The sequence below is a fragment of the Gallus gallus genome, chromosome 1, assembly GCF_016699485.2.
Source record: "Gallus gallus isolate bGalGal1 chromosome 1, bGalGal1.mat.broiler.GRCg7b, whole genome shotgun sequence".
Classification (NCBI taxonomy): Eukaryota; Metazoa; Chordata; class Aves; order Galliformes; family Phasianidae; genus Gallus; species Gallus gallus.
Genome location: NC_052532.1, coordinates 172,803,922 through 172,818,146, shown reverse-complemented (window position 1 = coordinate 172,818,146; position 14,225 = coordinate 172,803,922). Strand labels below are relative to the sequence as shown.

At 38.1% G+C, this 14,225-nt stretch overlaps 1 protein-coding gene across 5 annotated transcripts in view; it reads right to left on the bottom strand.

Moving 5' to 3' along the window:
* Positions 1–420: 420 nt before the first annotated feature.
* Positions 421–14,225, bottom strand: part of DCLK1 (doublecortin like kinase 1) — a 234,311-nt gene continuing 220,506 nt past the window's right edge. For all 5 annotated transcript variants that reach the window (NM_001257257.2, XM_015277804.4, XM_015277813.4 and 2 more), the window contains one exon: positions 421–5,368. In NM_001257257.2, the coding sequence (NP_001244186.1) occupies positions 5,311–5,368 (58 nt within the window). In that variant the 3' untranslated portion in view covers positions 421–5,310. The remainder of the gene's footprint in view (positions 5,369–14,225) is intronic.

Here is a 14,225-nt window from a genome sequence, read left to right as displayed (position 1 = left end):
AATTTTTACGATCAAATTAAAAACCTTTGAGAATAAGAGGTTATAATGGAAATACTAACACAGCCTTAGCCGTGGCAGCACTGGCAGGCACTGCAACAATATCAGGAAAGCTCTCCCTGCCCACAATCTAAACTAAATAAAAAAGACGCCATTTTCTAACATACACCCCAGGCTAGCAAATAACAATGATTTAATGTACTTGCCCTGTGGTAATATAGTACTGCTGCAAACCTCTAAGCCAATTTTTCTTTTCTTTTATTTTCTTTTTTATTCTTTTTAAACATATATGCCCCATAGGGAAAAGATTGTAATTTAGCTCTTATTTGTGGATATATCGCTTTCATTTCAACAATTCTTGAAAGCCTTCCTGCTGTCACACACTGCTGTATGCAAGCATCCAACTGAATAAAGACCCACCAGGCTTTTTCAGGAGTTTATTCACAGGTTTGGCTCTGCTTATTGTAGTATGCACCACATTTAAATTAGATGAGGGCTACTGTAAAGCGATAACATTGTCAACGACTGGAATCTCACTTTCCCCTCTAACAGTCTGAAGCAAATAAATGTATTGGTTGTTCATTAACAAGTAAACAGTTTCTGCTACAATGTCAAGGAAAAAGAATGTGTTCATTAATATGAACGATCCTCATCTACAAAGATGATTTACACAATGCATGTCATGAGATAGGTTTTCCCCTAACTAGTACACTACCAAACGGAAAAGCTGATTCTTAGGACTTCTTTGAAATTACAATATTGTTTGTTTACCAATAAGAACGACAGTCTCAGTCACCTATGCCACCATTGTAAGCTCTATAGTAAGTACTTAAAAAAAGAGAGATTTCCGGAATCACTTGTGGAATTAATAAAATTGATAACTACAGACTTACACTGCATTAATGATACATATTATTCCTGTGATAAGTTAAGCTAAAAATAAGATTAATTTGGTTATAGAAATTCCTTAAACAACAACACTGAAATTATTTCAAACTTGAAAATTTTCAATAATTTTCTGAAAAAATCAGCAAACACTGGCTAAAAAAGCAAAGCAGTTTGGATACACCAATGTAATCGGCATGCCTTGTGCTTTTCTGTTAACCCTCTGAGTATAGCTGTAGTACTCTGGATTTTTTGTACATTAATGCTATGAAAATTATAACTAACAGAAATATTAATTTATGTGTTGCGACTTAATGAGTCATGTTCTAAATTATTTGGGCTAGCCACCTCATCCAGTAAGAGATTCATCCATCCTAGAATTGTAATTGTGCACTAGAGAAGCCAGTCTCCATCAGCTATAAGGGAAGATGAAATGATTGCCTTAGATTAGATATGTAACCCTTAGATGGATGCATCTAGATGAGATGAGGCCCATCTCAGGACCATTTAACTATGCTATCACCTATCACCTACCCATTGCTACATTTTCACTTCAAAGTTTGCTTACCACATGCAAGCTCACTAGAATATTGCACTTAGGTTGGAGACCATGTTATCCCCACTTGCATTTAACTGAGAGGAATTAAGCTGGAAGTGACCCTGTTCTATTCTCCTGTTAATACTAAGATCAGCCAACAGGCAGCTCTAGAGACCAGATATTAGATAACCTGAATCGCTCTGTGGAAGTGCTTCTCTCTATTTCCTTGGTGATAGATGGTGCCTACCATGATGGCCATCCATCTCAGTTAACTACATTGGCTTGGCAGGAGGAAAGTGGCTTTGTATACATAGCAAGCATTTTTAAAATTATTTTTAGCACCAGTACATTGCAGTGATTCAAAAGGAAAATGAAGAAAGAGGTCAGGAGGACCAGTATGTATTACAGTAAAGTGAATGTGGTGTGCTATGTGCTCTCTCAGATCATCACATTAGAAATAGTCTGTTGCCTTTGATTCCTTTTTTTTTAAATGGTGTTTCAAGTATTTTGGGGGGCACATAGTCTGTTCTTACTTGCTCCCAGGAATTCAGACATTAGAAAAGAAATGGGATGGATGCTAACGTGCAAGCCCAAAACATTATTTCCACAAAACCATACATATATATACATGTATATGGTTATGTTTAAGATATGTGAATATACTCAAAACCACCATGAAAATTCCTTTTAAAACAGTTTTCAGATTCAGATACTTTTCCCTGAATCCTACAAAGAGGCTATCAGCAATTTGAAACTCAATATGTCACAGACCTAAAAATAACTTAAATGTTTTTATAGTTATGCTCATAAAACATAAGCCAAAGATCAGAAACATGTAAGATGCTGGGGATGAGTAGTAATTTCAGGATCTAGGATTATTTTCACATACAATTTAAGTAGTGCAAGATGGTGTAAGATGAAGGAGCCAAACATCTTATTTTAATGATAACCCTGTATTCCAAAGCAAGGCAAAGGTGATAGGAAACTCCCAGGTGGGTTTTGAGTAATATTTCGCATGCTTAAGGTGAAATGTATATTGTTTTTTTCTTCTGACCTCCCTCTCTAATTAAGAAGAATGGCCATTGGCCTTTGCTTTAAGGCTGCCAAATTTTCCCGACAGTCAAAAAGCATGTGGTATTAATGGACACTTTTTTATTACCAAATGTATGTATTGCATTTATATGGTTGAGTAGTATCTATTCTAAAGGGATGGCTGTACTACAGTGTGGGATGGCGACGCAGGCAAAATATGTGCCAGATCCTAATCTACTATAACTTGATGTAGGCAAGTAAGTGAAGGGAGAATTTATTATGGCTGAGGGTTTGGTCCCATGAACAAATATTAACTGTCCTACCAAATGTTCTTAAAATACAGCCATTGACAGCACAATTACAGTGACTGTGCTTTGTCTACCAAGGGACTTTGCAGGGACTCTAGGATTGGATAGGCATGGTCAAGGAACATATGCAGCCTTTCCCAAATCCTAAAACTTGAGGACTTTCACGTGGCAGTTCCTTTATCCTTTCAATTTCTGCCTCTATGGAATTCTCCTACAAGACACCTATTTGATTCACTTAGGTTAATAACATGGGTTCCAATTAGGGTGACTGAGACCATGCATACACACAGGACTTCTGGCATATGGATGTATATTCAGAGATCAGGCTCCTAAAGTGAAATTTGTTCTACTAAGCTTAATAATCTTAAGTTTGGTGTCTGATGTGAGCTCCTACCAGTGGTTCCTTCTACAGTCAAAGAATTGAGATCAATAGGTGTATCAAACCACGAGTCCTTCCTAAAATGTGCGCCACAACAGATGAGATGAATGAAACCTGAAAATGCTTATTTCTGTACTACCAAGAAAGTCTGGAGATCTAACTTAGACTAAATGTCTCACTTCTAGTTTAACACTGGCTCAAGTTAATTGCACGGTGTATGAAATACTTGTACCATTTGTGTGAAAATTCACAAGATGAAATTCCTATATTCAAAATCTTCAAAGCCTTTAATATATAAATTTTTATGTCTGAAGCAATGAAAGATGCATTTTAAAGGGTGGGGAAACAAAACAATTCCAGTGTTTCTTAAAATGTGGTTCATCTGATACTTCCACCTAGAAACGCGAAAGAGCATTAGACCAAATCCAACAAGGTGCAGGTACACACTCAGTGCCACAACTGCTTGTAGTGATAGCTCCATGGGCAAACACAACTCAGAACAGAAACTGCACTGTGGGCAACTTGCCCTGTTCCTCCAAACTTTATTTATACTTCCCAGCAAGATCAGCAAAGTCTGCACATCTTTTTGGGCAGCATACTGATATTTCCATTTGTATGATACTAAATACAAAGAGACAATGAAAGAGAGAAAAAAAGAGGGGGGGTAAGAAAGAGAAAAGCACATTTTTATGACTTTTTAAAAACACCACGACAAAATTTTAGATTTAGATGGGAAAGCATCATATATTGTCAATTTTATATGCGTAAAAAGTGAAAGTATGACTTTAATAATGTTATCTTTCATTTTATAATAGGATTTTGGAAGCTATATTTTCTATTCTAGTGAAATTTTGACTGAATTTATAATCACTTTTTTTTTTTCTTTCAAATTACAACATTTGAAGCAAAAGCCTACGAAATATAATATTTCCATGGAAGCCAACTTCATGATAATGGTTAAAGAAAATGCTGTAATGCTGTGTTGAGGTTTTAACGAACCAAAAATATGTATATTCTGTGTAAATGCCCATTTTATTGAATATTACAAATAGAAACGGTGAGTTATTTTTAGTTTCTCCACTCTAAGACAAAAACTTTCACTAATACAGGTTAGGCTTTACATATATATTAAATTACTTTATTTTCCCAGTTCAGAAATAGTCTAGCTGTTTTAAGGGTAATTCTCAATTTTAATATTTAAATTTCACCACAGTATTAGCTGTGGCTATCTATGGAATAACCAGGTCATGCTGAGTGGAAAGATGTCTATACATTTATGAAATAGGACCTTCTCAGCTAGATCATTACATACGATTACATGACAGAACGTGTTCTCAAGCCATTTCCCAAGACTCTGCATTGTCACTAGCAGCAAACGATAGGGAAGCAACCTTTCATGGCCACCATCGTCTCATCTTCTGCAAACTCTAAGGCTGCCCTAAATTCAATTGCCCATTGATCCTGCATAATATCCTCCAACAACAGTCATTTTCTAAGGAAGCATAATGAAGGTTTAGAATGAGCTGCTGTGGAAGATACTGTGTATGTCAGTATATTTTTGTTTTTAAAGCCCATATTTGTAGCCCCTAAGCAATAGTGTGTTTAGTACCATTCTGGCCTGAAACTAGCAAGGAACTTCAGGGTACTATAAAAGGTATGTGCGTATAAAAGCAAAAAAGCCAGAATAAAGCCCTAATGTGGGCTGTCAAGATTTAAGTTGATTCTTTACTCAGAGGGTTAACATGTGCTAAAATTACATACTGCAGTTCCTAACTTCACTGATGAAAACATTCACTGCTTCTATCTTGAAATAAAAAAAAAAAAAAAAAAAATAGCCTTAACCCTTTGAGGATAATATTAGCAGCAAGTTACAATCTAAACAGAGAACAAGTATTTCAATTAATTAGGAAATAATTCTTACAAAGGTTCTGTAAGCACCTTTTTATGTTCCACTATCTCAGCGGTTAGTGCTGGACAGATTGGATGTAATCACCTCACACGGGTCTGAAGGATTTTCAGGGTCTCAAAGGGTTAAAGCCAAGACTTTTGAGTAAAAGTGTTTTATTAAAAGGGTGAGTTAGGTGAGCGAACAGTCTCGGATGAACTTGGTGAATAGTCTTCCGATTCGGAGTTGAGTTCAGGTGGAGCCTGCTGTGCCTTGTAACGTCCCCTCACATCCTGGTTGCGTCTTCGTCGGAAAACCTGCCTCTCCTTATCAAGAGCGGTGGTCTGGCAGGGGCATAAAATGAGAATAAATGAAATTAGGCTGTGTGTGAAATGCAAAGCTAATGAAAACCATGAGTTTTTATGTGGCCCGCAGATACCAGGGATAATAAATGTTCAGACTGAATTAAACCTGTTCTGTTTCAGTCAAGTCTGAAAGGTTTAGCCCACAACATGGCTAAACGCTTTAAAAAGTGCATTTCCCAAACCTTAAGAGGTAGTCTGACATCATCAAGCAGATACAGTACCATATATATGGATGCCATATGTTCTACTTCTGGATGCTATTAATTTCATATTTTAGTAGATTCGAGTTTCAAGCCAAATACCAACTGACCTTCCCCCCACCCTTTTCTAAGTATAAATCTGTTTCTATAGGTGAGGCAGAGATGTATGTTTGTCTTTGATTTGACCTAATGAAGGTTGATACACACTCACCCATGTTCAAGTCAGTGCAATTGGCTAACAAAGATGGATTGGATGAAGTTGTCAGACAAGAGAGGAAAAACAAACACTGAGGGGAGCTAGCCTAGCTCTTTCACACCTCCTCATGCTACTCAATGGATGTTCTTAGGAAGAATGCTGAAGAGCTCTGATGGAAAGACCCATTTAGCCTCTCTATCCTGCCTCCTCCTTTTAACCAGGGTCTATCAAATTAAGTAGTCTGCAAATTTTATCAAGAATCCAGATATGAATGGGGAAATCCAGAAAATGGGGAAGCAGAATGTTTATTTGATGGGCTTTAACTTCTTGGATTAGTTTCTGCCACGGTTGAGAGTGTGGTTCTTAAAAAGATGGCTATAACTTCTAACCACATCCCTTCTGCTTTGTCTGTCACATTCACAAGGTGAAGCTGCAACCCAGTAAGGGCAGTCCAAGCCTGGTCAATGATTTCAAACTAGGGGTGGGTTTTTTTTCTGTTTTCCTGAAGTCACTAAAAATACAAGTTCAACAGGATGGCCTTGATTCAGCAAGAGCATTTTGACACATAGTTAACTGCTTTCTGAGGCAGGGCTATTTTCTTGAAACATGGCCCATGTTTTGGGGGAAAAGGTAAAAAAAAAAAAAAAGGGAAAAGGCAGATGAGATTACCCACAAAATACAAACGGGCGTTTGGTAATCACAGTGGAGGCAAGGATAATGTTGAGAATTGAACAGGTTTAACTCCTTGTAAATTCTCTTCCCTAGCATGAAAATTTCCGTCTAAAAGAATGTAACCAAAAGGTTATTCTGCTTGGAAGGATTTATTGTTTTCTCTTGAGATATACATGACTGATTTCTCTAGAAAATGTACCAGTTATACTTTGGGTCTCATAGGAGAGCAGAGATGCATTTCTAGCCAATGTATTCTTGAAAACAAAATGAAAACGAAATCCATCATACAGGTGCAGAATAGCATTATAGCCATCCATGCTCTAAAATAATGTAATCAGCATTCAATAATGATGTAATAGAGACAGAAAAATGGACGAGAGTACAGAACTACTAGAGCAAATGGATTTAGTTAGGCTAAATTGCATGGCATTGCTCAGTCCAGAACCTACACAGCTCTACTTTAAGAGGGTAAAATAATTATCTTTCATAAGTTCATCCCTCTATTTTAAATAATTGTTACAAAATCCAACACTTACAATCTGCTGAAAATTTCTTTGTTTACTGCTAATCTTTTGGTTAAGAGCACTCATTAGTATTTTCAATGCCTTCAATGTTTCTCGGCCTTGAACCAATTCAGTTTTTGATTATTTTTTAATGTGAAACAGAAGAATACCTAGATCATTTAAACACAGTGAATATACCACATACTGTGTGAAAATTGAAAAGAATGGCATATATTACCATTCTATAAAATACAGATTTCCATTTAAAAGATTTTTTTATGCTTACAGGAAATAAGCATTTATTTAAAGTTTAAGCCACATCACATCATGCTGCAGTAACGGATAGTCTCCTCCAAGAAGGTTAAACATTTCTGGTCAAATAAATAAAAAATAGTTGTATTAAATTCAAAATTTAGTTTTAAAGTCTGGTATGGGAGAATGGTAAATGTATATGTAAAAAGTGGAAGTATTTAAAATTAGGCAAGTTACTGATAAGTGAATACTCTTGAATAAGATTTTCTTTTTAAAGTTTAGCCTAGGATGTTTCTTTTTCTTTTTTTTAAGGACACAGTGATTAAACTGCAGAACTAGTTAGAAAATTAAATACCACAACACTATTTTAAAGATGTCTTTAAAAATAAAATCCAAGATGCTGCTTTTCTGCTGCCGTTAAGGAAGCCTTGGAGGCTATTCGTCTATTTGTCTAAATATATGTAAAGGCACTTCTTTCCTCAAAAACCAAAACAAGCAAAAATCCCTGATCATTCCATCTAATCCAGCACCTATTTGCTACAGTTTGTAGGACCAAGCATTTCTGGCTGCTTAACCCTTCAGAAATTCCCCGTGATTTTTTTGAGACTACATTTTTCTTCACATTTTTACCAGCAGTCTCACCCTGAGCAAGTTCTGACTGGCCTTTATCCACAAGGCCATCCATGCCTGCAGACTCCATGGCAATACGTGTTCCCCCTCCTGGGCTGAGAGACATTCAGAGCCTTTCTCACCGAACAAGCTTATCAAATAAAGATGTGCGAGGTCACAGAGCCAAAGAAAGGACTATAGATCTGGTGAAAGCAAAACTACATAGACCATATTCTAACATTTAGGGTTTCACGTGTCAGAACCACAGAACAGCTCAGTTCTGGACACACACAGAGTAGTCACAGTTCCCTCACAGACCCTCTGCAAGATAGGGTTTGTTCCTCCCAGCGTCATGGGGACATTTTGCACTTCCAGCATTTGTTATACTGCCATACAGGATAGCATTCAGCATTTGGCACAAAGGTGGTTTTTCATCTAACGAGGTCAGTTACTTTTTGCCTCTGAAAATTTTAAAATATTAAAGATCAGTGCACTGCAATGCAGGGGAAATACAACGTACACTGGCATACTGACTGCATGTGTTCTATAGTGCAGCTCTCACCTCCTGTACCCCCTTGTGAATGTGGCACATTCGAAAAATCAGCATTTTCACTATTATTGTTCTTTTTGTTACAAAGACCTCATATATGCCTTGATTTAATTGATTTATTATTTCATGTACTATTCACTATTGGATGGCGCGCCAGGGCATGAATTGGTCCATTACGGATTTTTTCAGGGCATTTCTTCTTTAAGCTCCTCTTTCAATAAATAATAAGAGGATCTGAGGTGCACTTATGCTTCACAGGGCTGCAAAGCCCAGATTTTCATTATCACATTTTGACATTTTTTTTCCCAGCTTGAGGTGAGAGAGTGAGAACTTTGAGCACTGTATGATAGTAATGGCAACTAAAATGTTAGCGTAGTGCTCTTATTTAAGCTATGCAGCTGTCCTCTTACAATCCATATGAGGAAATGTAGAGCTTCTTATCCAGGAGCTGATAAGTGGATTGCCTTTAATAGTTTGATGCTGATGGGTCTGAAGCACTTCATTAAGCACTAATGTATTTTGCATCACCATTTAGTAATCCTGACACCCAGTACCAAATGGTTAACAAGCTATTTTATTTATTTATTTTTGGAAATGCATTTCATTTGAAGTAAAATGGTGTTATTTTAAAATCATTGCTTCTCTTGTCTAAATACTGAGGGACAGCTAGAGCTTTTCCAGGATTTTACCATTGGGAGCATCTTTTTCCTGACCTCCAACTCAAGATGTTGCAGGACTCCCGAGCCATGCAAATTCTTTTCTTCTTGGAAAAGGTTGAAGTCCGTGTTTATGGACAGACATTCAAAAACGACATCTGCTTTGATATACGTGTGGGATTTGCAGAGGGAGGCACCTTATTTTAGCTGCGGGATGATACTTCCTGTCAGATCAGTAATTACTGAAGTAACTGCTTTTTATGGACGTGAGCAGTGACTGTTTTTCTTTTCACTTGTCTTAATTTACTGCTGGCCACCAAATATAGATATATATTCATTTCATTAATAAAAGAACATTATTGTTGCATTTTGCCTCTTAGCCCATCCATTATTCATACAGGCTAGGAGACGGAACTGGGGATGCAGCTGTTCATGCATTAATCTGAGAACCATTCCCTTCACCTGCTTTCATTCTGCATGAACATATTTGCAATTTGTCTGCAATTTTGGTGATGCTTTGTTAGTGAGTGAAATTAAATGGACATATGTATTGCAACACTGGTCTTTACCTTCCAGTGCATTCTTCTATACGCATGTAGGTGTGTGCATGTATTTAACCATTCATGCCTGGATAATTTTATCCTATTTCCTTAAGCTTTTGGCTAGTGACCTCAATACACTGAGATATGTAATGGCAGATTTCCCTGCTGTACAAATGACCATTAAGTGATAGCAGCAACTTTTACAATGCAAGGGCACAAGGCAGCCTTTCGGTATGCCTTTTTTATATTGTTTTCCATTGGCTTCTCAGGTTTTATATATATAAATATATTATATATAAATATATATATACACATATATATATACTTCCATACATGTACGATAGATTCATGATTCCAGACACTTCTTGGAGAGTGCTTCAAACTTCGCAATGCACCTCAGTCCAGGAGTGAAAGACACATTTATTTGTAGCCCCTCAGGCACAAGCCATAACTAAGTCAAGTTACATGGTGATTTGGAGACGTGCAAATGACCACATCGAGGGGACAAATCCATCGAGTGGATTTGAACTTAAACCTCCAAATGCAAAAGGCCAGTGCTTCAGTGCACCATGTAACCTCTGGCATGGAATTTTGCTTACATGAAAAGAAAAAAGAAAGAAAACCAAATCAATTTGATGTATGCTTCTTACTGTAGTGGTGAGTGAATACCATGGTAAGTATCCCACACATATAACTGCTGAATTCATATTGCTATATTTAAGTTCGTGTTTACTCTTTGACATTCCCCCTTTTTGGAGACACGATTCCTCAGCTGGTTTCAATTACACGTGGAAGAGACCTAGGGCCAAGTCGTTTGCACGGGTGAATTTTATTTCTAGTTTGTAAATCAGTTGTGGTTTTCTTAGTCACAGATCAGGAGAAGAGCTTTTAAAGGAGTTTAGATGTTTGTCTGTTTTCACTAGTATTAAGTTTACAGAGGGTTTTACTGCATTAAAAATGGCGCTTTAGAGATAGCAAGCCTAATTCCCAACTACTCTGCCCGCTGTCAAGACATTTGCTTTTAACTTTTGACTTGAAAGTGTATTGTATCCACTTGAGACAGGTGTAAGTAACTTGACAGATGCAAAGTACTGGGAATTAGGTATCAAGCACAGACTGGAATGAAGGATTTTCAAACGAGCTATTCAGATACTTTTCAAAATGGGACAGTGAGAACTGTATTTTAGAAATCCAGTATTTTATGAATTCAGATCTACAGGATTGATGGCTTCGTTACACACAGAATGTAGCCAGTCTCCTTGCTACTGTCATTACATAGATAAGATAATTAATGACTTTCCCATATATTTCCTGAGTTTTATTTTGCTCTCTTAGCTTTATATAGTGTATGTGGATATACTAAAAATAACATATATAAATCTTTTATATACTAACATTTTATACTAATATTTAACATTAGATACACCCACGCTGGTGTTCCCTTGATATTTACAAGCAGTCGAGATGAGGCAGAAAATTTTGGTCATAACGGACTAAAACATTGTTAAGATTCAGACATAAACCTGAACTGATAAGGAAATTCAGGCAGGGCGAAAGAAAACGTTGGTGAGTTATGCAAAGTACGGCCTTCAAAATGCTGCCACTGGAAGGAACTGGTAACGCAGCTGAAGAAGGCTGTGTTCAGGACATTGCAACACCTGGGGCTAAGGGGAAGTAAGGCTTGAAATACTTCCACCTTTAACATTCTGGTTTTGTCACCAAAAGGCCAAAATATCTGAGCGACATGAAGTGTTAAACACCTCTGTTAAGTAGATTTTAAAGAAAAGTTCCTTGTAAGAAAGGAAATCTAAATATTTCAAAAGGATTATCGGGTGCCATCCCTTCCATGTGGAATTTTTGTAGGCACAGTTGCTAAGTTCTAACAGAAGGAAAATTATCAAAGATAAATGCATGTCTTGCAATCCTTTTACAAAGTGATCTATTAGCAAATGGGCTGACTAGAGAGGAAAAAAAGAAATCCCAATTCCTCTGCTCAGAGATGAGAAAGGGGTAATAAATACCTGCTGTCTTTGACTTCACATTGATAATTTGGGGTGAGTGAACACAGGAATGCACCACTAGCATTACCCATCCACCCCAAAGCTGCCTTTCCTGGCTATCAAGAATAAACACCTCAGCCTATTCTGTCATCTTTGAGTCTGAATGATTTTATTGATTTGGCCCTTATATTTTTTGTGCTCCTTGTATTGAAGGGTTTTCCAGGCCTTGTATCTCTTACTGGCTACAACTACTACAGGCCATAACGTTTGTTAAATTTTAGTACCTCCGAAGAGTCCCATGACTTTAAAAACACTTGTGCATTTTGTCTTCCTGATGGGGAATAAAACAGGATGTAAAACGAGCAGTTGGAATATTAGGATTTAGAGGCACTTTGAATGGGAAAAGTCTTTTAGGCTGAGAAAGGAAAAGGTTTTCTGGTTGATTGAAGGAGGAAACGGTGCCTTTTAAAAAGATATTTTAGAAGACTTGCTAGGAACTAGAGATGATCAAAGGAGTAGGAAAGAAATGAATAGTTTAATACTAACAAAGGGAGCATTACATTTTCCTTGGACCTGCTTTCATTTTTCGCCGTACTTGTGAATTCAGGTTAATTTTCACGGGCCTGTGACAAATTAACTGTTTTATAGATGGGAGTTGACGATCCTTTCATATGCTCTGCATTTGTGCTCGCAGTTACCACTAAAAAGTAAACAATTGCTAAACCAAAATGGTTTTATTTATACTACAGTGCTGGTCACTGCAGCGGTTGCTGGCTTCTTGGAGATGAAAAGGAACAAATACAGAACAGGGCTTGTTCCGACCTACCCCTGTTGTAGCATTTCCTAATTACGGCTATGAGCCCCGCTCTCCCAATTTGGCTTTGCACACTAGGTGCACTGTTTAGAAAGCACTAATTATAAACATTGTTGTTACTGCCCCCAGCTGGAAAACAGAGCAGTTTATGTATGAATAAGGGAGATTATCGCCCATCTGCTCCAGCCCATTATTCAGGGATGTGTCATTTTGCATGCTGATGGCAGCCATTACTATTGCTTTAGTCAAATGGCTTTATTTTTCTTTAATACATATATAAGCGTTTATTTATTTACCACGTTGCAGAATTGGAGTCTTTGCCCTTTACCTCCCAAACATACATATGGCTTGTTTCAAAATCAGGGCCAAGCAGTTACACTGAGTCAAGGCCAATCTGAGAAGAGACTCTCCTCTTTCTGGTTCTCTGCTTCCCCTGAAGACGGATCTTTAACAAGGTTTTTCTTTGGGTTTTGTGGTGTTTTTTTTTTTTTTCCTCTTCTTTTTTAAGGGATGTTAAAACTAAAGCAAGAAAAAGAGAAGGACCGTAAGCTGATCATGGGCAGGAGTTAACCTCTGGGAGGGCAGATAAGTGATGAAGCTGCTGCGTTTTCCTCTGTTACACAGAAGGAGGCATTAAATCCGCAGCTATCCGACAAAGTCCTGCTTGACACAGAATGCCACCCTTCCTTAGGAAGAGAAAAGCACTCCCAATATTCCCACACCTATCCGGAGAGGGGCACTCGGGATCCCTGTCTGCAGGGAAAACCCACACCGCGCAGCTGCTGCGCTGCTGCCTCCTCCTCCGTCCGCTGCTACAGGACGAGAGGCTGCGAAGCGTGATGCCAAGGGACAAACAGACAAAGCGTGGTTTGCTATTTATGTTTTGCAGGTTGCTGTAGGTTTATGGCCATGAACGCAAGTGCCGTAGGCTAGAATTACAGGCACTGCCACGCACTTGGAGGGGAAGCATTTCTCAGTTCCTGCTAGCCGAAATTTAACTGATGGATAGGAACCACTTTTCCACTTCTTGGTCGAAAAGTAGGATTTTCTTTCTTTCCCCAGAACATCCATATCACGATCTCCTTAATCCTCAGTGTGTGCTCGGGGAACCGCTAGGTTTGAAGGAAACCGTGCTGCAGTTGGACCGACCCATGCAGGCAGTGAAATGATCCGAGGGCGGGATTCTGCCTCACTGGGAACACTCGCAGAGACCATCTCTGCTGTTTCCCAAATGTGGTTAATTTGCTGGGTTTTTTTTTTTTTTTTTTGTCCCGAATACCTCACAGATGAGTCTTTAAAGGCAGTGTTAGAAAACACAAGAAACTTATAAAAATCTCGTTAGCTATCAAAACCCAGCTCTTGTGAGTAATAGCGAGGAAAGAAGCCAGCAAATAACCACTGGATGGGAACGGCAGAGCTCTGATTGATGGAGGAGGTGTGGGCCTGGGGTGGGCTATGGGAACAGGACCCTCTTCACCCCGCTCCAGCACAGCCCCCCGCCCCGAGCCCCCCGTCACCGTACGGGATAAGCCAGCTCACACAACCCTGGCACAGTTACACAATGAGGAAAAATATATTCAGAAGACTCATGCAATATTTAAAAAAAAAAAAAAAAAACCAAAAAACTCAAAGAAAAAGAAATAGGCATCGGAAAGGTTTTAAAAACAAAATAGAAAGAATGCATCGTTAGAAACACAAGCTTACCAGCACATACAATGCATTATATTTCATTGAACTTGGGAGAGTTTCTAAGTGCTCTGCTCTGTAAATGCATTGTTCCATCTAAGGTAAGGATTGTGTTCGGTGGGTTTAAAATGACAGTATATAGCCCCACGTCTCCGT